The sequence below is a fragment of the Anas platyrhynchos genome, chromosome 2 (genome assembly GCF_047663525.1).
Source record: "Anas platyrhynchos isolate ZD024472 breed Pekin duck chromosome 2, IASCAAS_PekinDuck_T2T, whole genome shotgun sequence".
Taxonomy (NCBI): domain Eukaryota; kingdom Metazoa; phylum Chordata; class Aves; order Anseriformes; family Anatidae; genus Anas; species Anas platyrhynchos.
The window spans coordinates 132,844,514-132,870,533 of record NC_092588.1 but is presented as its reverse complement, the minus strand read 5'-3'; the positions used below and the strand labels follow the sequence as shown (position 1 = coordinate 132,870,533).

The window sequence follows — 26,020 nt, the reverse complement described above, 5'->3', positions numbered from 1 at the left end:
GATCAAGACTTTGGAGATTGTGCCTTGTGCTCTGTCACAAAATCCCCATCAATCTTAACTAGCTGGGATTTCAGAAAAGGTATTTTATTGCCTTGTAATACCCAGCACAAACCTTCATACCGGCTAAATGACTAACAACTGCTGTATGTGTATGGTGCATTTTGGTGTTCATAAAGTTATATCGATTGTGGTTAGTTTTTATTTTACTTTTCTGAATGTCTGAACGAGGTTAGCTTCCTTTTGAAGTAGCTATTTACGAAGAATGTGTTTGTAAGTGCAGACCTCAAGACTTTTTTGAAGCTGACTCATTTTTGACCTTAGTTTATGTACTCTTTACTAGCTTTCTCTTGAGCCCTTGAGGAATGTCACCTGATTTATCTTACTAACATTGCTGCAGTAGCAGGTCTTCCATCTGAGTGAATTGGAGAGTATTATCAAAAGTAAAAACTACAATAGTGGTTTCATAATACTCTGTTATATTTAAAAACAGTTTCTTTAATTTGCACCGTAATGATGATTCTGCATTTAATTTAATTCAGATCCTCCTTACTAGCTAATGTTCTTGATAAAGCAGTTATTACATTATTAAAGATCGGACTCTTCTCTTAACTTTCTCAGTCTCCCAGTTAAGAAATACTCAGTTGCCAAACAAGTAATCCATAGAGTGCAAAAATGGTGTCACGGGAGATGCACAACATAACAGATCAAATGGATTTTCCACCAAAACTTGTAGTATTTGTCTCTCCCCATCCCACTGCCACATGTTTGATGAATTCAAGTGAGACGTTTTCCTGCTGGGCCCACCCATGATTTAATGGTGAGCTTTGAATCAGGGGAGCAGCCAGCAAAGAAGTACCTTGGTCTCTCTCTAAAAATCTTGGAGAGCTTGGAGTAGATAAGGATGCAAATATTCAAAAGTGAATATAGGTTCAGTAAGTAGGTCCTGGGGGTCCTGTCAGTCCCTCCTTCTTCCCCTCTGCTCCTTGCACATGACAGTTAACCTGAAGAAAAAATTAAAATAAAAAAAGAGAGTGAGAATTACACTGGTGGTTTTTGGGAATTATTGCAGTCCTGACTTCTATGGATTTGTCTCATTTGGAAGATCTGTCAGAAGGTTTTTCTGCAGTTGGAGTGTTACTTTCTGTCTGTCCCTCTCCTTTGTTCACAAAACCTGTGAAGATGTAATTGGTTTTGAGACTTACATCCATTTGTCACTTGGTCGAAATGGGTTGCTTGCTCCTCTTAGAAGACCACATTGAAATAGCTGCTGTTGCATGCATTGTTGAATGTGTTGTTTTTGTTTTTGTTTTTTTTTTTTGTGTGTGTGTTTTTGTTTGTTTGTTTGTTTTTCAGTCTTAATGTGGCATGAATATTGCTAGAAACTGTACTTTGAGGAAAATTTTAAGCACTCTCTCTTTACTGAGTTATAATGTATAGAGTAGTGCGCATAATTCTCCAAATACCAGAAATTCGACAATATTTTCAAGTCTTTTCCTTGCCAGGTGGGCTCCACACAGCCTGAATTTTCCTTGTCTTCTGAAGTAGCAGTGTTGAAAATGGAAAGCACAGCAGGATTCTTTTCTCTGTCTTTCGATAAATATGTATGCTAGAGTGAAAATCAAATGCATTTTCAATGTGTTAGGCTCTGTTCTTAGCATTAGTATAGAAAATTCATATTTCTATTTTGTATGCAGTCTTATTAAAGTGAAAGTATTGTTCAACAATTACTAAAGAGTAACTCTAAAATTAAGTAAAAAAGTACTTCTGTTTAACAAAGTTCAAAATTCATGCTGAATTTAACTGCTTGAAAGACAATTAAAAAAATGGAAGTGGCAGAATAACTTTGTGACAGGAGCTGCAGTTAAACCCTTGTAAATCCTTATTTTTCTTAGGGACAAAACTTTTCTATTAAAAATAAAATACCCAAACAGATCAGTTCTGTGCCATGGAATATAAGGTTTTCAGAAAATAGTCTTTCCTTTGAAATCTTTGTTTGTTTGCAGATAAACATTCTTTCTCTTCATCTTTCACAGTGTCTTTTTTCTTTACAGCAGAGACTAAAAAAAAATCTTTAGAAGCAATTTACAAACCTGCTAACCTCTTCATATGGAGTATATTGATTTGTGAAGCAAAACCCATCAACCATTTTGTTTTCAAAATGCTGAGTTGTTTTTTTTTCTGTTTGTTTTTGTTTTTTTTTTTTTAATACTTAAAAGATACCCAGTGGTGGTAGTTTATTATCCTCAGTTACTACTCTCAGACTACATTTTAAAAGCAACAAAAATTTTAGTTTTGCTTGAATTTAATTTTGCTAAAATGCTGCAGTGCTATGTATAGCCTAAAAATTGTTCTCATTAATTGGCAACACAAAGTCAAAACTTTTCTAATTCCTAAAGATAAAAAGAAAAGTAAGATAGATTAAGTTTTTTGTTTTTTTCCTCTTATTCTGTGCTAAAAAGACAGTGTTCTGAAGCATTGTATAATGTATAATGTCTACAGTGTATTTAACCTGGTTTGTCGTAATCTAGCTCAACTACAATAGGAATAAAGACAAAATAAATTAAATAAAGACAATATTTTAAAGAAAATTCCCCAATGAAACTCAACTTCTTTTTATGACCTAATTTGCCCCACTTTGACTGTAGCAAGATTGTTTTATTTCATATGCTGTAGAAAAAACAGGTAAGTTCTTGGAGTGCAAGTGATCAGGAGTTGACTGACATTTTTTCTTGATTAATAAAATTATGGCTTCTTTCCATCATTGTGTTAACATATATAAATAATTATTATATCTCCCTTGAGTTATCGTATCACTGAATATGGCACTCAACAACATCAGTAAAGATCGTCTGATGAGCAGTATCTCTTGGGTTATTTTTTTGTTTAAAGTTGAGCACTGCTGTTCCTATTTAATAAATCTGCAAACTTGTTGTAAATAATTATTAAGGGCATCTCCAGGAACCCATGGGGTGTGTGTGTGCATGCTTGGGGGAGGGGTTGTTTTTGGTTTTGTTTTTTTTTTTTTAATTCATAGAGGAACACTGACATAGAAATCAAAAGTCCAGACTAAAAAGAAAACACTTGTTTCCAGAATAGAGGAGACCTTTTTTCTTCTTCGTCGTCTTTTCTTTTCTTTTTTTAAAGTCTTTGACAATTTGGGAGTAGTGTGGTTTGTTTTTATTGTGAAAACTCTCAGGAAGAACAATTCATAGTCGGTGCCATTCTTCCCAGCTGAATGGTGCTCGGTTTGTGAAATGGAGCAGCTGCGGTAGTTTTAGCTTGGCTCACAAAACCATTTGCTTTTTAATCAAGAACTTCAGATTCTGCGGTGGTTGTTCATGATGGAGATGGCCAGCTCTGCCCTGTGAGACAGCTGTAGTATAATTGAGACAGACTATGTGAAGCAAATATAAATGCCGAATGGGTGTCTTAAAAGCAGAAAACTGTTCACTAAACTGTTACTGAATTTTTAAAGGGTTGAGAAGCATTTATACAGATGGGAATTTACTACATGATGAAACATTTTACATAGAGAAATGTTCTTAAATATATTGCATAAAAAAGGGCTTAAGTGTTCAGCATTAGCATGGAAGTTATAGCATGGAATAATAATGCAGGTTTTGGTGACAATGTGTGTGTACATAACTGCACACCAAGAAATGCTCCACATTTCCAAAAACTTTGTTACAAATATAGCTGAGGTCTCTTTCTTAAATTGTCTGGGATGTGTTGTTTGTCTGCATGGCAATACTTAATGCATGTTACACTTTAATACATATGCTTATTTTAACAAATAATGTCGCTTGTATTTTATCAGGTGGAATAGAAGGTTACTGGAGGCACAAGGGGCAGTCATTAATCTTTAGTGGCAGTTACGGCAGTTACACATTTAGAAGAACTTTTTGAAGCAGGTTAAGTACAGGGAAATAAGTGTTCCATCCCCTATAATGTGAAACCTCAGACTGACAGTTTGTTTTAGAAGGGAATTTTCTAAATAGCAGTGTTTGACTGAAACAAAAATATCTTGTTTCGGATCACAAATCAGAAAGTGCTGCCCATGTGAAAGAGAAAAGAAAAAAAAAGAGAAGAGAAAAAAAAATGAGTTTTAGCATTTTGTAGTAATTCTATAGCCACAGCTAATAAGTAGTTTGAACTTGAAGTGGCCAGTTGTATGTTTCATGCTGAACTATACATTCCTCATATACGTGACCAGTTTGCTATGGATCTGTGGTTAATTATACAGATCAGAGTGTTTCACTCTTTCCAGACCATCTATTTCATTCTTTTGATGCCTTTTACATAACATTTAGCCTAACTTTAAAAAAATAATAAATACTATTTCCAGTTGTATAAAGGGACCCCTGAAGATAGCAGTCCTTGCGGCAGATACTATCTTGCTCCTCTATGTCCTCCTTTGTTTTCAAACACTTTGTCCCATTTTATGTTTCCGATGTGTGCAGTCTCTAACCTCTTTGATGCTGACTAATTGGGGGGGGTGGGGAAGACAATGTAAAAGGGTTAATCCGTTACACTGGTATTAATGAGTCAGCTGGATCCCTGCCATTCTCTCTTTTCTGGTTCACTTAGCACCGATTATCACAAATGACACTTAGTTTTGTGGGGAGCAAGCTGGAAGGATGTCAGGTAAAGCAGACCTTGGACAAGAACAGCCCTGGTCTCAGGTTAACACAGGTAAATATATCCATGCCATGTGGGTCGAGATAAGAAAATAATCCTGTTTTCCTGCTGGACCCCTGGGAACAATGGGAGTGTTGGTAGGGCTGGGATATTTTAAGCTTACACGTGGTAGATCAAAAAGTGGTCAAGTTGTGCTCTGAACTCCCTTCTCTGATGTGCTGCTGGAGGCTCTGGCTGTGGGTGTGCTCACCTGGCACCATGTTAGAAGTCAGGTGATGAAAGAAGAAAGTCACTATTTGCATAGCTGTGCAACTATTTGCAGGGTTTGTGCAACTGAAAGCCCCTGTCTTAAACCCAACATCTCTTGTAACGTATTAATACAGCAATAATGTTTCTATGATCTATCCTGAGCTTTTAATTTATGATTCTGGGAAAGTAGTAAAGAGATGCTAATTCCAAGATGTAGTGTGTTTTCATTACTTTTGATTGCAACTACAACAATAAACTGATTAGAGCAGCAGATGGGGAGAAGGAAGTCATGCTTCTGAAGGCTTTTGTAGTTGTTGCTTTTTACGGTGCTTTTTATTAATTTAGAAGCAAATTCAAGCAAGGCAAACTCCAAATCCCTGTCTTATATGTATACATTGGAAGAAGCTTTGAGTCCAGACAAAGCATCTGCTCCTGTCCCCTGCTGCTTCTGGCTTGGATCTTCCCATGATTAAGGCAGAGATCCATGTTCACAGGTCATTCTTTCACTGCAGGCATTGTTTTGCCTGCACTGATGCCTAAAAGGAAGCATATGCGGGGCGGCAGCAATTTGGGATGGACCTCAGGTAGCTAAAGGGTGTGGGGGCATCTCTTGTGCTCTGAAGCATTTTCTTCTCCCCCCAAATCTCTTCAGTGGCTGGGGGCTGTAGAAGCATGCCCACAACCCCCCTCTGAACTTGCTGTCAGTATTAGCAGAGCTTTTCTCCCGATTGCAGCCTTTCAGGAGGGCTGCCTAGATAAGATCTACCCTTCATGCTGCAGAATGCTGCAGGAATCAGCAATTAGATCATTTACAGGAGTGTTTGACTTCAGATCCCTTCATTTGGGAGCAATTCTTCTAACTTAGTCACTGGATGGAAGACACTTCTCTGCATATGGAGCAGGTGTATAATTTAGGTGCCTCCTTCACACCTTTTGAAGAAGTCTGTTAGCAGTAACAGCGTGGTCTCCTAACTTAGGTGTCTGTTGAGCTTGTTACCTTCCCCTTAAATGAGCCCCAAAGTAGTCTGTACATTTGTACACCACACCTACATTTTAGCACACTCAAAACAGGCATGGTCTTCTATCTTTCAAGTTGCCTAGAAGTGGGAGACTGGTTTTGAGGCCTTAGTTCCTAATTAATCCCTTTAATGCAGGACAGTAAAGCAAAGGAATTCTGTCTAACGACAAAAGGTTTACAGTTAACTACTGTGGGATATCTCAAAGGCAAAATCCTTTATGTCATCTTCTCTCGTGTCTGATCTTAGAGCTATTTGGCTAGTATTGTTTTTGAGAGAGAGGATAATCTGATTTTGTCAGCTTGTTGCCACCCAAAATCAAAGGTGCTACTTTCCTCCACTTCAGTGAATCTTCCTTTGCCCCCAGCTCCAATGTTTCCTGAACTTCTTTGTGAACCAGCTCAATTCTCAGAAAAAAAGTTGTGAAGATTTCTGCTGGGTTAGGTCGCAGGAAGGGCAGGGCATTTGAGGGTGAGGGAAGAAGAACTCCATTCCTCAGTGGCAGCAAGCAATTCTGTCAGCTCTCCCGGTCCCATACACCTTATCCAAGCAAAAATTGAAGATGACTGATCATATTGCCCACAGCAATAGTTGCTCTGTTGAGGAAATCTCCCTGTCTTAGGCTAGCTCTGTATGTAGCTGGATTGATTTTTTTGGCCTCCTGCAGGAGGGCCAGGTTCTTCATCCCACTGCAGACTCTGCAGGCTCGCCATTTGATTTTCTGCAATTTTGTGAGCTGTTTCTCTTCTGGGTTAGTGTTGTGTTGCCCTAGCAAAGGGAATTGGCTCAAAGGGGTTGAGTGATAGAGCCATGGAAGGGAAGAAGGAAGACAGAGTGCTGAGGAAAAGGGAAGAGTGAATGGAAACACATCCTTGAGCATGGGTGAGCTGCTCGATTACCTCCTAGTGTCTCATGGGTCAGAACTATTCAGGTGCCTGCTAGTGAGACTAAGAAGACAGCAAATTCAGACAGCAGAAAGAGACCTTTTGGATTAGAGAGTTGAACCGAAGCCCCGAGGAACTGGACTAGTCCCAAAATGGATGAGGTCAAAGGCAAGAGCAAACAGCCCAAAGCAAAGAGGAAGGAGGGGCCTATACACTGTGGCAGCACTGAGTTGGCCCGATGGCAACCATGTGTGATATGTGTCCTGTGGCAGTGCTTGTGTTTGTAGGCCTCTGGGCACTCAGCCTGCCTTCCTCACCTCCTCTTAGAAGGAGATTTGTAATTATTTGCCTTCGAGACAGATGCCGTGTTCTTTGGCAAAGAAAAGAGTATCATTTTGAGCTCATGGCCCTTGGTTTTATTTTTTCCCCTTCTATTTTTTGTCACATACCAGGCTGCAAAATGATTGTGGGCAGGTTGTGGCACAATAATTTCAGGTTCCAAATACAGGACATGCTTCCGAGTAGAGTACATGTAATATGATAACTTCATTATGGAAACTGAATTTGGTCTTGTTTGGGGAAAATCATTAATCTACCATAGCAGCTGCCTATCAGATACAAATGTTCAGGCCTTTGTGACCTAGAAATTCATCTGCTAGTCCTCAACCAGTTGAATAGGATCCCTTTGTGTGGGCTGGGTTAGTTTACTGGCTTGTTTTATATGAAAACAGCACAGTGATAGTGTTGGTCCATGCTTTTCTCTAAATGAGTACTGAATTCAAAATTAAGTTGGTTAGGAATATGGCTAAAAATGGGAAAGAATATGGCTATGAATGTTTCGGTCTCAACTTTGCAAAATTCCCCATCTACAGGGTTCACTTAAGTGCATCCTAAACAGAACTTATAAAAGTTGCATGACCTTACATACATTTTAAGTGATATACCAACAAGAAATAAAGTACTTGCCTGGGCTCTTTGACCAAGTAAAATTTCAGATTTTCCATAAAATTATTTTGCCTGTAATAATTCTTAAAGCCCATTTACGTAAATCCTGACAGACCTGTCATCCAGACTAATGTTGTTTGCTTCAAGAGGTGGCTCCTTGAACACAGCGATTCAGCTTTGCATGGTGGGTGTTGACTCGTCGGATTCCCAGGGGCTGCCAACACAAAAGCTTATGCAAGTTTCTCAAGAGGATAAAGCAAAAGATAGCTGTGCTGTTGACCGCTTGGGAGGGAAAAGGGGAAAACTAAAGATACATATTTCTCTCATTTCTTACATCCCACTGATATCAGTATCTGTTCTGGGAAAAAAAAAAAAAAAAAAAAAAAAAGCATTTCCTAATATAATAAATTGTTCTTTTTTTTTTTCCTGTTCTGGTTCAATGGGCTGAGGTGGCTGACAAGACCTCAGTGGGAGTCACCACAAAGACAACTGCAGGAGCAGCGGGGCATCGATGGGACCAGGGGAAGAGGCAGGGCTGCTCCTTTTGGCAGCGCTGAGCTGTGAGCCTGGCTCAGCCACGGGGTGAAAACTCACCCTTGGGTAATAGCGATCGTGCTACAGATTGAATGACACTTCTTCAAATAGCAGCCAGACGAGAGTTGCCAGATGTGTGTGGTTTGTTTTTGTAGGGTGGCTTTGGCTGTTTTCGGTGTGTTGGGTTTCGAAATAGATACTCAGTTTTCATGCAATGACACAATCATTCTGCAGAAAAGTTGCATGTATTGGGCATACCTGGAAACTTGACATTGAGCAACTAGGTAAGCTGGAAAAATTTGTACATCAGACTCTGAATCAGTCTGCCTATTGGATTTGGTGGAGTTTAGGAGCCTTTGTACTGCTGAATCTTGCAAGCTTGACAGCCTGGGACAGCTTCATCTTTGAACAGTAGGATGTTTTTCTCATATCTTGTAGCCCCCTTTAACATCACTGACACATTGCCTTGCATCTCGGGCTCCCATAAGTCTGACATTCTCTGGGAACCCTGGCTGCAGAGCATGAAACTCACTGCAGGTCACCCCACCAGGTCCCAGGGGCTGCTGGGGAGGTGTGTGGTTGCTGCATCAGGAAACCAGAAGTGCTGCTCGTCAAAAACTGCCTGTCTCCCTTTGTGCTCTTGAAGCTCACGCAATCCTACGTGGGTTCCTTGTCAATGGGTTTGGACAGTTGAAATGCTTTGGTTTCAGTTGGAAGATGCCGTTTCCTTGCAGAGTTCAGGGAAGGGACTAATGTACAGTGTAGGCATAACTTGGTATATCTGATCGCTGCCATCAGGCACTTCCACAGCATTAACAGTTGGTGATAAAAGTCAGAGCCGGCTGTGGTCTTTGTTAAGTTTCTCCTTGCATGATAAGAATATAGTACAAAGCCCTGGCAATTTTATTTTAATGAAAAATTGAAATACTGCACATTTTTTAAAGTAATTTCTTCCTCGTTGCTTTGTGGGCAGTGTTAATATCACTTTTTTGTGTGTATGCAAATGTTTGGACGTTTCATTGAATGACACAAGCAAAAACATTCCAGCTAGACTTTTTTGATCTGTTATCATTGTAAACAGATATTTTAACATTTTTTTCTTTTAGACTACATAAACTATGCTTTTCTGTCTCTTCAGAAATTGTCAATTTCTCTCCCCCGCTATTTTTTTAATAGCTTCTGCCTTCCTTTTAGTATGGTTTTAAGGAATTCTGCTAGTGTTTTTTTGCTGATGCTTCAAATTCTCACAAATCTATGCCATTCTGTGTAACGCAGAAATGCAGTTTGAGGGCCCAAGCAGTGGTTAGAAAGGTTTTAACGTACTTAATCAAACATACTAAAAATCTGTGAATTTTTGATGCTATTTATCCCACTGTCTTTAAAATCATGTAGTCTACTGATCATATGTTAAAGTGAACATTTCCATGTTGTTTACCTACAAGTCAAAAGTAAACAAGAAGTTCCATGCTGTAGTTTCTTCTACAAAGATGGATTTAAAATAAAGTTCCTAGAAGTACTAACCCTGCTTAAACCACAAAAGTAATCGGAAAATAACACTTTAATCCTACTTAATCCACATTATTGACCTATGTGCTCTAAATAAATAAATAAATAAATAAAAATATGCAGTCCTTTAATCATCTGTATGAAGCTAGTTATTCATGAGAGAAGTCTGATCCAAAGATTAGCTACTGTGCTGTTTTTGCCATTTCTGAGGACGGGTTAAATGGATTCATGTTTAATTTTTTGAGGAGACTGCCTACTTGTTAACCTCTTTTGTTAGTTTGCTTTTCAATGTTATTATCTTTTTCCTAACATTGGAGTAAATCAGATGGTGGTAGCAATAAAATGAAATTAATATTAGAAGCCAAAACTAATATTTCAAGAAGTTTTGGAGTCAGAGACGCTTTGCTTGTTTCATTAAATAATGTATTACAATTGCTTTTGGATGTAGGTTTTCTTTTTTTATATTCACAATCTCTGTATAACAATTGTAAGTGTATTCAGAAACTTGTGTTTGTTAGTATGCAAACTCCTAACAGAGAACTTACGCTTCTTTTTAGAGGAAAGCAAAATACGCTGTGCTCTAAAATATCATTCAAGCATATGTCTGAAATGCAAAAGCAGAAAAAAGAGGGTAAGGGAACTTTGTGAGCCAGAATATTTATAAGCCTTGTCTAAAGCACATTGGACAGAAGCTTGGGTATTATGACTTAACTTCTGCATCAGGTGTATTGGTGCCTGTGTGTCACACAGTGTTACCGGTGCATAGATATAACTTTATGTGAGTTGTTTATGTTTTAAATTCATTCTGCTTAATTTTGTTTTGGAGTTGAGTGGGGGACTGCCACATCTCTGGGACCATGGTAGTGCTCTGAATTGGAAGTGGTGATGATTTCAGAGAATATTTCTTACAATTTTGTACCATAAAAGTTACCTTAAATAAGTGTTCTGTCCTAGGTATTAATTCTTCTTCCAGCAGGCATTAAATCAGCTTTCAGAGTTTCTAGAAGACCAAAATAAAAGTTCTTAATAACTAATATGAATGTCCTAGGTAGCTGCTCATGCAAGGCAGAATAAAACATGATCCGTGGAATAGGGGAAACACTGGCACTCAGTTTCTCAGCAACCTCTTTGCTTGGTCCTACTCCTCTACAATAGCCATAGCTATTTCCATGCATTGTTTAGGGAGTTTTGCTTCTTGTTTTTCCCTTACCATCATTCACAGGGACCAACCACAGTGATATTTGCTAGTTGTGCTACCAGCAGGCCAAGAAGAGTGCAATGGGTTTTTCCTGCAGATGATTATATTCTGTAAAAATCTGGTTCTTCTGTATCTGTCCAGTTTGAACCACTTTTGACAATGTTTTCCTGTCTTATCAGGGTCAGAAGAGTGGTGATATAAATCCAATTCCTTAGGAAAGCAGCTTAAATTTACATTTACGTCAGGTTTTCTAACATAATTTGCATTTATGTAGCAACTTTCACATGCAAATGTGAGATGATGAGCACCAAAATTTTTGTCAGGCAAATCATTTCAATGCATGCTGGCCTTATTGGCATGCAAGTTCAGTGTCTGTCTGAACAGGCAGACCACGCTGCAGATTTTTAAGTGCTAGGAAAATGTTCTTCTGTCCTGACCAAAGTGGGGTTCAAAATGCTGTTTTCATTCTGGCCCGGATTGCCTTCAGAACCACACCATGAATAAAATGGGTGGGAGCCTTAACCTCACAGTGAAACAAGGATAGTAAAATAAGCTTAATTTCACAGTGAAAAGTTGAGTGTTATAATAAATGTTTCTTTCTGATATAGGTTTTATTAGTTAGTGGAACTAGTAGCAAGGAAACGATACTGCTAAGTGTTTCTAAGGGGAGGTTGCTCACCAACAGTATGCTCTGTGAGCTCTGCTGTAGTCTTCAGTGAAGTTTGTTGTTGTTACTGTTTCCCCGTAGCCTTTTGCCACTCATCAGGAACTGAGGAGGTAAAGACTTGTATTGTTCTAAGTTTAAACTTCTTATTGTCCTTCCAATTCAAGTAAGAAAATGCAGGAGGGATTGTGATGATCATGTCTGCCATATCATTCAGTTAAGCAAGAGACATAGAACAAATAAAGGCAAATAATATTATCTTTGCCTCCCTCCTTTGAAAAAGCAAACAGGATTTGTGAAAAGACTGTAACCTTAGGAGAAAGTCTGGCTTGCAAACTGAGGCTGCTATTGCAGTTGCTGCATACCAGACTCACCATATAACAAAGTTGGATTGTGCTAAGTCACTACCCAGGAAGCAGATTTGAGCTTGAGATGGAAAGGAAAGAGATAATATAATTTAAGTCTAAATTTCTTCAAATATATAAAATTTTAAGGGACTTCTTTTTCTATTCTTAACCTTAACGCAGCCTAGTTATTCTAGGATGGTTGAGCTGGTCTAGATGACCATGACAGTAAATTCTCAGTGATTATGTAAACAGTAAGTCTAAAGAAAGAATAAACTAATTTATTTAAAAAAAAAAAAAAAAAAGTAGGTTAGATGGCTTACTTCCCCAGTAAAGTATGATTCACTTGGGCTTAGGAGGTTGCATTTGTTTTGATATGAAGAGAAGGGGCTTTATTGACAGCTAGAGTGAATGACAGGAAGAACTAAAGATTCTCTAGGAATGTCAAGAACTGCAACCAAATGCATGTGGAGACTGGCGTGTGGCATCTAATCTATGCCTTCCAGGCAGTCCTGTAGATTTTTTTGCAGGGGCAACATTCATGAAAAATGCTAACACATAATAGATATGGTGTGACTTATCCATAAAGCAGTAGCGGTAGTAGTAACACAGGAAGAGTAGTGAATAGTTGTGAAGTTCTCCCGTAGGCATGGGCAATACGCTGATAACAAAGTAAGAAAGGTGTGGCAGCATATAGGGTAGTGAATTTGAGAATGGGATTTCCAAACAGCAAAATGGACGAGTGAAGTCTGCTGAAAGTGATGAGGGGATTCGGTGTTCTTGTGGGCCACTTAGAAAGGTTGGTAGGAGAGCATAATGGGGAAATTACTTACATGGAAGCATAAAACAGAACGGGATTGATCCTCAACCTTTCTTTTTGCTTGACATGGAGGTATTGTAAGTTATTTAAAAAAAAAAAAAGTAAAACTTCATCATAAGGGGGAACCATAACAAGTCATTAATGAATGAATTCTACAGCTTTCTTTGAAATGTGTCTGTGGGTTGGAGGGATCAAATAGTAAAGGGATAGATTTAAATGAGAGCTGAGAGGCTGTGGAATCTGCATCTTTGGAGACTTTAAAAATTCATCTGGACAAGGACCTGAGCAACATGGTTTAACTTTGAAGTTAGCTCCACACTGAACTGGAGATTGGACTAATGTGACCTCCAGGGATCCCTTCCAACCAAGATTTTGTTGAATATTTCAATTAATCAGTTTTCTGAAAGACCTTACCACCCCTAAAAGGAAGCCTGGTAACTGCAGGGTGAGGGAATGCTTTAGTCTCACTGAAGTGGATGATGGATTGGGTTTTAAGCTGTAAGATTCCGTTGTCTTGGGATCCAGGAAAGCTTTGAAAAAAGTCAAACTTTAAGAAGCTGGATAAAAATTATAAAAAATAAAAACACAGGAATAAAAAGCTTTTTGCAAATTTATCAGTATGTAGATCTGTGATACTGAAACTCTACGGGAGATACATGAGAAACTCTTGTAATGTTTTTTCTGTTGCCATCGTCGAAGAGCTTCAGCTTGGAAAAAAAAAAAGTCTGCTGGGGAGTGTTTGATCTGTGGTCTTGATAGTGGGATGTGGGTTGAGAAGACTGTGACATAATTGTTTAGCAAGATGGAGACTCTGCATTAAGATCACCTACAGAAGGATGGGATGCCAAAATACAAGTGGGTGGAAATGTGGAGTTGAACGCCTATGATCTTTGGTAGCATGTGCAGAGGTTTGATTTACTGTTCCTCTTAATAAGGACTGGACTTTTTAGCTTCATGTCTGCAAATGCAAGAACATTATCATAAATGTTTACCTTGTTACATTTTCCTCCCTTCCCTTTTTACAAATTTGAAGAAATCAGCCTTTCTGGGTCCTCACTCTGCAAACTTTATACAAATTTTCTCATGGTTCATCAGAATAACTAGGGTAGATACTGGTAAGTTTTACTACTGATAAAAGGTTCATTTATAGGACCCCGTAATATCCAGCCATAAAAGCACTGTTAAAATTCCACATAGGGCTGCCAAAACCTTACTGTGGGCCTGCTTAGACTAACACAGACCTGTGCTTTAGCATGGGCTTACTCAGACTTCCTTCTCTTTTACCCATATGCAGTATAAACTCTTAAACTTTTGTTTTGCTGAAAATTGCAGATGTGGAGATTCTTTTTGCTGATATATTGGATTTTTAGGAGGTATTATTAGCTTGTTGAAATGAAACTGCTGTTAATATGAAAAGCTTTAATATGAAACCAGGATGAGGTGACCTGAAACTAGGATGACCTCATTGTTTTGCCAACTATACATAGAAGCTAACGAGAGTTAATGTATAGGTTGTACAGCATTAATGCTATACAAAATGGTAGTCCTACTTTAAGAAAAAAGAACCACCCATCCATCCATGTCCTATCTCATGCATTGAAGAGGACAGCACCTGGTCAGTGCCTTATGTGATTCAGGTGAATCAGTGAGTGTTATCTTAATTGTTAATCCATAATGGCAAGTGTCAAATCACAGTTTATTCCACTTTGCTGTGTTTGAATACAACATGTGCTCATTAGCAAAGATTTCCAAAGTTCTGGAAATAGCTGTGTTCCCTGGAACCACCCCACCACAGTCCACAGCTCATTCATTGGGCAAGTGGTGCCTGGAAAAGATATATGGAAATATATACATGGAAAACATCTTTGACTGATATTCTGGAGTGGCAGCTCTGCACTCTTCTTTGGTGCTAAATGTGGCTGTGGACTCTTCTTAAAAGCAACTGCAGCTGTTGAGACAAGATTTGAGGATGGAAATGGCAGGGAGGAAAACAGCAGCTTGTTGTCCATTGCTGATTGCTCGTGTGTTGTGTGCACAGAGAAAGGAGAAGAGGAACTTTTGACTAAAAAAGCTTGGATCTGGAAACCAATGGAAGTTGAAGTCACCGGAAGCTGCTAAATGAGGCTGAGAGAAGAGCAGGACTGAAAAGCGATACTATCAAACCACACTTCTGCACACAAGCGAGATTGTAGGCAGACCTGAGAGTCAGATGATCGGAGGGGAGAGGGAACTTCAGTACTTCCTAAACACCTCCCTAGGTCGATAGTGTTATAGTGGTACAACTGTTGATGAACTGAAGCTTGAAGTTCTGTTAGTGACTTAAACTTGGTGTGTCTGTTCCTTCTTCCTTATCTGAGGGAAGGAGGGGAAGATTTATGAATAGAAAAGAGGGGCAAGAAACGGCAATAAAACCTTTATGCTTCCATGGCATTAGCTTCCCCCATTTTCAGATCCCACTCATCCTTTCTTCAAACTGTTTGCCTTTTTGTTTCTAAGCAGAAGCCAGAATACTACTATCCTGCCATTTTTAGGTAGGATAGACAAAGCAGTGACAGGCAAGAAATAGTTAAGGAACTAACTAAAGTATAATGAAAAGTAACCGTCTTCCTTTTGAAGCTGAATATGATGTGGAAATTTGTGTATTTGATATCTAGTTACTGCTTGCTGTGCTGCACATGGTTCACTTTCTCACAGATTCTTGCACAGAGCACAACAAATGGCAGACCAAGTTACAGAGGACTTTAACATGTATTTACAATTCTTTTTTCTACTCTGAGGGTACGATAGACTTTTAAATGCTGTCTGTTGATCAAGAGACTACACAGCTTGAGGATGACAAAATGCTGGAAGAGGAAAGAGTATAAATAGAAACCCCACTTCCTTGTTGAGTAGAAGCCAAACTTGTGGTTGAACCTTTATATACAAGAGTTTGCTGAGGTCCAGATAGGAAGGTAAATGCCGATTTTTGAAGATGCCAAAAAATCTGAGGTGGGGCAGGGAGGTGTACAGAGTACATACTGTAGACTAGGCTGCGTTTTTCTTTTCTGGGAAACACCTGTCTGCACCTCATGGAAAAAGAAGGTGCCAGTGAAGCTTGGGGAGTGCTGGTGCAAATCCAGCACCAGCTCAGCGGAACAAATAACCTATCTCTGACCTTGAAGTGCAACATCATTCATTTGGACCTGCAAGAGGCTTCATGTAGCTTAAAAACAAGACTGAGGACTTGAAATACGTCTTCATCTGGGCAGTAGGATAAAAGTCTACTGCTCTCCTTTCAAACATGAAAATATATTTTCATTGATAAGTAAAGGAATTTTTTACAGGAATGAGCGTGACTTTTTTTCCTGATAAATTCCCCCAGTGATGTCCTGCATATCTGGATTATGCGACTGGTGTTTGAACCACATTACACTGCACACAGCATCCCTTCGTTTCTAATTCGTATGTTCTCTGAATAGTGTATGACATTTTAGGTACATGACTTCATTTTTTAATAGGAGTTTTATGACTAAAACTTTGCATAATGCTTTTAAACCAAGGGATATATGAGCCAGGAATCTAATTGTCTTGTAAAATGAATCATTTTGCCTGTTATCTCTTAATTAAAATACAGCTTTAAACTTGCTCTAGTTCAAACAAATTAATTCAAGAAATCTTATAGCCTATATTTATACAGGAGGTTAGGCAGGATGATTACAATGGTCCCTCTGGCCCTGTGAACAGATTTGCTATTCAGTTCTGATGAAAGACTGGACCGGGGGGGAGGGAGGCGAGCTGATAGCCCTGTCGACTAATGTTATGTGCTCTTGATTTTTTCAGAGCCAGATTTCAGTTGCTTAGTTTGGCAAAATTGTAATTACATACCTGTTTATGTCAGGATTGTGTACTTTTTTTTTTTTTTTTTTTTTTCCATTAAAAAACAGTAAACCTAGGGGTTTAAGGTGTTCACAGGAACCCATCTTAGTTCCTGCTCCCAAGGCTGTCTGTCTGATCAGCATTCACCTTTATCCGCCTTTCTAACATCTCGACAGACAAGAAAAGAAGGTTGTAGGGCTGCAGCAGAGAAGAGTAAAACCAGATCAGAGGGGAAAGCAATTGAGAGGCAGAGACTGAAGAGGGAAGAGAAACTTTGAATTGCACTGAAGGAAGAGATTAGAACTGAGGTCAATAGGAAACCAAGGCAAGCTGAACAAAAAATTTGGGTGTGGTGAGACAAGATGCATCGGTTATGGCAAGCATAATAGGTTGGGAACTGTTGGAGCTGGGAGAGGCTGGGATTGGGGAGGTATGTGAAAGTCAATTCATCACTTGGGCTAGCAGAAATAGAGTGATAATAATGTTGATTAATCTATTTGGATATTTGAGAAAGGAAGCTTTCAAAGAAGTACACCAAAAATATATTTTTTTTTCTCTAGAAAACTATACTATCCAAGCGGATGTCCTAGGTAGCTTAGTGTGCAGCTGCCTATAACTGCTTTAATTCCATTAAGTCAAATAATACCAATCTGTGTGAAGATTGATGGATTATCTTTGCACATACCTGAAAATCTGGGAACATGTTGAGGTTTTCTCATTTGCATTTTTTTTTAACAAGGAGATCTGCATTAAAGTTCAGTTTACAAAGTCAATTCAGGTTGTGAAACACCAGATACCACAAACTTCCCACCTGTGGGAGTTGGATGTCAAAGTTCTAAGTCAAAAAAATGTTTAATTTCTCTCCCAATGAGCTGTTCTTATTCCTCTTTTCCTGTGAAGGTTTTTACATTTTTGACCTTTTGGTCCAGATTTCAAGCAATGATTTTCATCTTAAGGAAAGCCAATCATAGGAAAAAAAAAAGAAAAGTATATTCTGGATAGCACTAACACATATCAATTAGGTCTTTTGTTTCTTCGAATATAAAAAACTTTCAAGTACTTTTTCAGGAATAGTATGTAAGAATGAGGAGGAAGAAGTTGGTTCATGTGTTTCTTAGATCTCCAGTGTAAGTCTTTCAGTATGTTTCTGCATACTCCCAGCTTTACCCAATATGAGTCCTCTCACCGATTTCTATTACTTGTCCCTTTGCTGCAGACTGGCTACCCAGCTCTTACACACTTGCTTAGCCTTTGTCCAGCTAGCTGCAGTCTGCTTGCATCTTCACAAGTCTCCGTGCAGCCAGTATCTGCCTGTTCCCTTGACGAATCATGATCTCAGGGAGGGGTATCCTGTGTTTTTCCTCCCGCATCTTTCACAGAGCACAGGACTGGGAGGGAATACAAAAGGTCATTCATCCTCCTTGTCTTGGCAGGGCTGAAGCCATTCATAACAGATGTTTCTTCAGCCTCTCTCCGCAGCCCTTTAGAGGGGGACATTCCACTACTTCCTGAAGCAGTTGATCCAAGCGCTCAACCAGCCTCGCTTCTGGAGAAGCTGATCTAGCCTCAATTTGCTATGATTTCAACTTGTTTGCACTCTCATCCACAGCAAATGTACCAAAAATATGTTTTATTCTCCTCTTCATACATCTGCCAACTATTTTCATGCCTCTCCAAGTTTTTGCAATATTTCATTGCAGATGGCATTTACAAGGCCTCTAATAATTTTTCTTTGCAGACTTCTACTTCAGTACATATGTAAACTAATTGGTTGACATGATTTATTTTAATGGCAATTACTTATATCATAATCTTATAGGTGCTTACAATTTTCATTTTTCACAGTGTCATGGGGAGGTATTGAAGTTGCTCTGACTCCCCTTCTCCTGTGTTCGCACTTCTCCCCTTCACTCATGCATTTATCTTTTTTTTTTTTTTTTTTTTTTTTTTTTTTTTTTTTTTTTAAAGAGATGCTACGAATGCAAGTGCTTTGGGAGTATTTTATGTAGAGAACTACAGGCTAACTGAGAAGCATTTTTCAACTCCAGGAAGGTTCTAGAAAGATGTAGGCATTAATGACCTACAACATGTATTTACTGATGATGCTCCTGACACTCTTGACACTGTTAGGAATTATCCTAGAGTATTAAAACAAACCTGATGACTAAACACTATTGCTAGATTTCATAAGGTACTTTTCCAAATATTGCAGTGTACCCAGGGGTCTGACTGTGGGTCCTTGGGGGTGGGTGGCAGCTTGGTGCAAGCACACGCAGCTTCCAGGCTGACTGGGAATGGACAGAAGCTGGCTGCTGGTCACTGCAGCCTCTGCCAGGTGCACCATTTCTAAACAAACCTCTGGAGAAAAGGGCACAGGAAAGCCAAAAACACAGGCTTAGCAAAGGAGTTAAGCTACAGTAACTCAAACCCCTTCATTTAGAACTGTGGCAGCAGGACTTTTTAAGAAGACAGGCTTCCAAAATAATCCATTACAGAAAGCACCATCAGTTCAAATAAAAATAAAACCAGAATGACACAACTGAATCTTTTTTCATCTTTCTAAGTTGTCTCTTCTTACCAACTATTTGCTGAGTTGCACTAACAGCATAAAGAGATAATCCACAAGATTTTTACAGTTTTTTGTACGACATCCCACAGTCAAAGACAATTAGAGAAATAAGTTAGATTTTTTTTTTTACCATATCTGAGAAACACTGCTTTTTTGTTTTACTGCCTTTACATTTTTACTAAAATTACTGATGTAACTTTTCTCTCTAAAATAAACTTAAATACTCTGCCTCTAGTTTATTGCTGTGATCTACCCATCTTAGATTGGTACCAGCTGCAGCTTTTGGGAGATCATGTCTCAGCTGCAAAATCCTAGAAAGAGGTAGCCACGTCCATGCAATGGGATGAGGTTAATATCCAGCCTGCCCAGTAGTCATTTTCCCTGTATGGCCAAAACCAGGGAATTTCTTTTTTTATGCTGCATCTCTTTTTTGAAACTTGTGCACAGATATCTCCTGTACAGAAACTAGGTTGTAAATGAGGATAGAATAACCATGCACATGTCCTCCTAGCTTGACTTGGAGAGACGTGACTGATGTTTGTACCAGCCTTTGCACTGCTACATCTCCTTTGCTTGACACTTTGCCATTATTAGAATTTAATGGCCAGTCCTAAGTGTTCAAAAATAGGGGACCCCTTTTTTATTATTATTTTTTCTTTCTTTTTCTTTGTTTCTCTGTATTTTTCACTTTAACAAATTGAGACAGATTTACTCCTGGTTTTCACAGACCACTACTCAGTGCTTGTTTTCTCATGTTCAAAACTGTAAAATATAAATATAAACAGAGTTCTCCGTTTCCCAATGAATTATACTATTTGGTTTTAGGGAAACTCAAGGTCTTTTCTTACTCCCTATAACACATGAAGGATTTCAGTGATTTAATAGGTATTTTCCTTCTTTGCTAGGTGAGACAGCTGATGATCAAAACAGAGAGTCAAAGGACAAAACTTCATTTCCAGAGACCAGACCGACCTACAGCCAGCCTTCACAGGTAGGAGATTAACTCATGCATGGTGAAACTTTGATAGCAGATCATTTGAGAAGTATGAATGTTCTGCAGGAGAAGGTCTCAATACATTCACATGCTCAGCAGACTAAGTGCCTACTCAAAAAAGAAGCATTACTAGTAATTAGATGACAATACTGTCAAGGCCACCGATATTGATTTGAAAAAGAAACAGTAAGAAGGGAAAGCTGGGCTGTGTGCTAGTGCTGTTTATCTTATTTTTATACTTAAGATTTGAAAGCATGGAACTGTAGCTGGAGTGTTAATGAATTGCATACAAGTATTAGCGTAGTGAGCAGTGATGGAAAATGTCAAACGTTTACATAAGTTATTTATTTCCCCAGTTACCGTTATACGTTACATGTTGCAAATGTGTGAGTATAATAGACTGTCTTTATTGTGTATTTATTTTGTTTCAGTACTGTGTGGCTGTAAATCTGGACTTCTTTTTCTTCATCTGGTTTATTTAATATTTAATCTGTGTATGCCAAAAAGGGCTTTCCAGAAGATTTTTGCATATGGTGTACACGTATTTTTCTTTTCCACCTCCTCTGAAAATGTTTTTGCAATGAGTATGAACCTGTTTTCCATTGCTGTGTAGTCCTAGATATGTGCAAGATAACTATAAAACATTTTGTTTGTATTTTTATGCTTTTGTGGTGCCTTTTTTTTTTTTTTTTGCTTAATCCATTCTTTCTCTCTCTCTTTCTCATATCTAACATTGAAACTAAGTGTCTCTGTCTCTGTCTCTCTTCTCAATGACATTGTAATATATATTGGTAAGTCCCTTGGTATATCAGAGGTGTGTGCGTTGATGTTGCTCATCTAAGAATGCTCAATGTGTGTGTGGGTGTGTTCTAGAGCTCCATTTTTTCTTTGTAAATTAAAAACTGGGCCTGACACAGAAATCTTTCATTCATCAAAACTTTAGTCTGATTTCTGTATCTATGCACATCTGAGCAAGGTGTTTTGCCACTGAAGTCCTGCAATTTTGAGGCACTAAAATGCATTGGTATTGTTGTTACTGCACAAACGTGGTTTCCCTTAATGTGGTGTTCTTGCTAGGTATGGTGAGCTGATGGTCATTATAGCATCCATGGTTTGTTCAGTTCTGTGGAGCTTCAGAAAATAGGAACTTGTAGAATGTTACAGATTAAAGTTTTTATGAGTTAGAGAAAAGAAGCAATTTTTAAAATAAAATATCAGATTTGTATGTTGCAAAAATGTTTGTACAAATTGACAACATCAACTAAGTTAAGATACATTTTAATTCCAGTCTCTGGATTTGGGTGTTTGGACTGCACATTTACTCAAAGGAGTTCTCAGTTTCTCGAATTAAATGTAGTAACTGAGGATCATCAAATGAAATGGATAATTTGGGATATTAGAAAAACAATATTTCCATTTGCAGTAATGAGTATGCTTTTATAAATTTGTGGCAGAAATCTACCAATTTAGCAAAACTGGAAAAGCATTGTATTATCTACTCAATATGTCGTTGAGACATAGAACGTTAATTGAAGTAATAATATTGTTAGCATTAGAACAAAAATCCTTCATAAACACAGTGCAGTATGTTAAAAGATATTTGTTCGACTGCAAAGTAGTACCAGATATTTGTCATGCATAGTTGAACAGAAAAGTGTTTAGTTCTTCAACTGAATCTTTCAGTTTCTGGAAACTTGCTTTTGTTTTTAAATATTATCTATTTGACATCTTAATAGATGTCAACTTTGTGGAACATGAACAAGTGCTTTTAGAAATGTGATTTAAAGAAGGATAAAGTAATGCTTTGTTCGTGGGTCACTTCCTTAGTCAAAAGGGAAATGAAGCTGAGGTTGATTTTTGAACAAAATGTTTTCTGGAGTATTTTTTGTAACTGTCATTGTCTTCGGAATTTCCCACTTACTTAGGTACTACTGTAGTTGTTTTCTGCACAATTATTGAATTCTCCAATACATATTTCTGTATAATATTGCTTACTTTATGTAAACTACCGCAGAAATAAAAGCTTGGAACAAGACCATCTTGCTGCAGCTAGCAACATTTAACAGAACCTCCCTTAAGAATTGCAGTACCAGCACTCTGCATTGTTTTACGAGGTTTTCGCATTGCATGTAGTGCTGTCAGAGGAACTGCAGATATTTAGAAACTTGTAGGAGGAAAGGTGTTTTCAGCTTTAGTCTCAAAGTTTATCCTTTTGCTGCAAGGGGTGGGAACAGAAGCTCCTGCTTTGAACAGTCCCATGTGGAGCATCCTCTCCATCGCCAGTGAGTAGACAGAGGCTTGGGGGGTCATCTCCTGATGCCAGGTTTGTCCTAGGGAGACGGGTCATCCTGCAGGCTAATGAGTGCTCTGGGCCTAATCAAGCATGTACGATCCCACTGAAGTTGCTTCAGGCTCATGAACTAAAAGTTAGACGTGCATTTAAGTGCTTTTCTGGATGGGGGCCAAAATGCTTAGCACTCTGCAGGACCGAGAAATTAGTCTCTTTGTGACTATGAAATGCAAAGCTAATTTTAACAGTGCAACACCATCGTAATAGAAACAGATATTATGGTCTTATTTTTTTCATGCTTGTGGGTTTTCCATTATTATAGTACAATTTCCAGATAATTCAATCTTTATCTGCTTTCATTGGGAATTTAAGCTTATAGATAGTAACCAAATGGAAAGGTTCGTTTTGATATATGAAGAGTGCTGGAAACTCCAGTAATGTGGTGGGGTTATTTTTGATAATGAGCTATTCCATTGGTAAAGCAAATTAGCGCAACCATATTTTTTTGTCCTACTGTGAAAGCAATTATGTAGCATATCTATTAGGAGACATAAAAAATATTTTTGACAGATGGTACGGCTGTGAATTAGGATTTATGAAGATTATTGTATGTCTGGTGTCCAGGGCACCTGGGATTATTAAATTGATGCAAGAAAGAAAAAAAAAATCTGATAATAGCTGCAGTGTTTTGCATCTCCATACTGTCACCTTAAGAAGCAGCTCGTGTTTATTTGATATTGCACTTCTTGATAATCTGACATGCGCTCTTTAGCCAACAGATGTCAGCAGATTTAATGGGTGGAAACTGTACCAGTAAGTGCATTAAAATAAACTACCAAAAATGAGAGCCATGTTTAGATTGTAAATTAAGATTTTCCTCTCACTGTGTGTTGGTTTTTGGTCTTCTTTATAGTCCTATTTCTCCCTCAAATACTTAATTGCTATTGCCTTCTATCTAAGGAGCTTGTTATACGTTTTCTAGGGCAAGAGAGAATCCTCCAAGGGACTGCTTAATCCATAATTATCTAATTTATATGTTGCTGTTATAGCCACTCTTAATTATATACCTTGCTGTTATACTTATCATTGTAGGACATAGCTTTTGTTATGAATTGCAGTTGTTGTGTTATAGTTCTTGTGACCTTTCTTTGCATAATTTGATACTACAAACTGAGAAGTAGCAGACAGAAAGGACATGTTTCCTGACCTAAATTTAAAATTTTCTATGGCTTTCTCCATATAGATACTACTGTGCACTATTTTGGCTGAGTATTCAAATAAATTAGAAAAAAAAATATACCAGAATGTGAAGAGAATATCTTCATTAAATTGATCTTTTTTAAAGCTCTGCTGTTTAAGAATTTTGAATAGATGTAAATAACAGCTTCTTTTGTGTTTGTTTTGGGGCCATACTTTTCAGTTGGGAAGACGGAAATATCATAAGATATAAAATACCAAGGAAAACATTGTGCAAGTTGTAAGTGCACAGTATAAAAATGAAGGAAAAAAAAAAGACTTTATTGTTACTTTTAATCTTCTACAGAAATTAGTAAGTACTGCTGAAGCTGATAGACTAGATAGATCTCCTTTTGGGCAGATCCCCTGGCAATCATCTGATACAATTCCAGCACATGAATAACACTAATGCTGCCTTGTTTTCTTTTTAAATATATATATATGTATGTATATGTGTATTAATTAATCAGTTCTTCCAGACCTGTTATCATCTAGTGTTTACTAAAGCTTGGCTGGCATTAATATTTTTACAAGTTACCAGAGAAAGAGATGCCAACTCTTAGGTTATGGTTCAGAAGATTCCAGATTTAAAAATTCAGGGAGGATGTTCTGGGTTAGATTTGCTGCATCATTTCAAATTCCCTACTTTTGCTTTAGAGTAGGTGGCTGATATTTCAAAATTATTGGCCAACGTTTGTAATTAGTTTGCTTAATTTTGACAAATTTTAATGTTTATAGAAAACGTAACAGCTAAGATTAGCAGATTAGGGTTTTTTGTTTTGTTTCTTTTCTTTTTTTTTTTTTTTAAAGCCCTCTTAAAATAGGATTCTAGTTGTGGCCTGGTTAGATTAATTGCTTGTCATATGTCATATTAACTACAAGTACTTCTTCACCTATAAAGCCCTTAAAGCAAGTTGCTCCATATTTTCTCTCTTCTTAATTGGGTATGTAAGCAGTAATCACTTAATGAAATTATCCACTCTTAGAAGGGACTGGAATAAGGCTGTCTGCATCAGGTCATCAAGCACACACTTTTCTCTGAATGCTGGTACCTTCAGAAGAAGGTCTTATGTTTTATTCAAATGTTATGTATAAGCTGTAGGAAGTGAAGTTTTTACATTAATTTTAAAAGAGGTGAAGTTTTCAGTATTGGTGCTTGCAGTGGACGCCTTCTTTCTTAGCTCTCTGCATCCTTTGCATGTATAGTAGGTATGTAGCTGGCAGGTTTTGGGGGGACCTGCATTTACCACACAGCCTTAGGCACAGACTGAGAGTGCCTACAGAGCAGAGCTGCCATATAATGAGAAGGTTGCGGTACATGGTTGTGACCTTACTGAGAAAGAAGGTAAATAGCCCAGTCAGCTAAAAGTCAGCAATTACATTGTAATAGATATTTACTTCATAGAGCTTAATTACATTGTAATGTTCATATTGCTACCTGTTTGATAATTGCTCAAAATACCTAAGAGTCTTAGGAAGACCAAAGACTAAGAGGTCTTAGGAAGACCAAGGAAGATCTCCAGAACTTGCTGACCAGTGGACTTCTTGCACTCCATAGTTGGGCACCTTGGGGGTGTGTGGGTGTGTACGTATATTATGTATACATACATGCACGTGTAAAATTTAAGCAATGTGATCGTCCATAGGAAAGACTACTTATACACGTCACAACGGATAAGTTACTGTGGCCTCACAAAAAATACTGTGTGAACTCAGATTCAAGCAATCTATTGACCTAGAGTCAACCAGTGAGACCTGGGCTTGTCTTATAAGAATACCACCTTGTCTTATAAGAGTACCACCTTCAGATTTTTTTTTCAATTCTGAAGTGAATAGTTAGACGCATTATCTGTGTAATGTGATATACAGTTGGGGTTACATCAGATACTTAGCAATCATAGTAACATCAAGAAGGCTATGTCAATGGTCTTTTTTTTTTAAGGGAAGTGTGTTTTTAGATATTGGAAACTGGAGTGGTAATGGAGAGATGTGAATTAACGTGGTTGCCACCAGCTTCCTATCTGAATTCATCAAAACCAGTTCATTTTCAAAAATGTAATGCAGCTTTCTTACAATGTGTTTTCCTACAGCAGTTTACAAGTTAACTGCTACTTGTAACATCATCCCTTTGTTTAACATCTGTTGAGATTCCATTATGACAAGAACCGAGGGTGCTTAACCTTCTTTTAAGAGACTTGAATGTCCTGCCTGGTTAGCAAATACTTGTAAGCAGAAGCCAAGCACCAACACGGGCATTTTGGACATCTCTGCCTCCCAC

General features: G+C 38.1%; 1 protein-coding gene across 4 annotated transcripts in view; it reads left to right on the top strand.

The window, feature by feature from the left end:
- Positions 1-26,020, top strand: part of UMAD1 (UBAP1-MVB12-associated (UMA) domain containing 1) — a 200,036-nt gene that overhangs the window by 160,821 nt on the left and 13,195 nt on the right. For all 4 annotated transcript variants that reach the window (XM_072033625.1, XM_027450845.3, XM_027450848.3 and 1 more), the window contains exon 3: positions 20,128-20,213. In XM_072033625.1, coding sequence (XP_071889726.1) covers positions 20,128-20,213 — 86 coding nt within the window. The remainder of the gene's footprint in view (positions 1-20,127; positions 20,214-26,020) is intronic.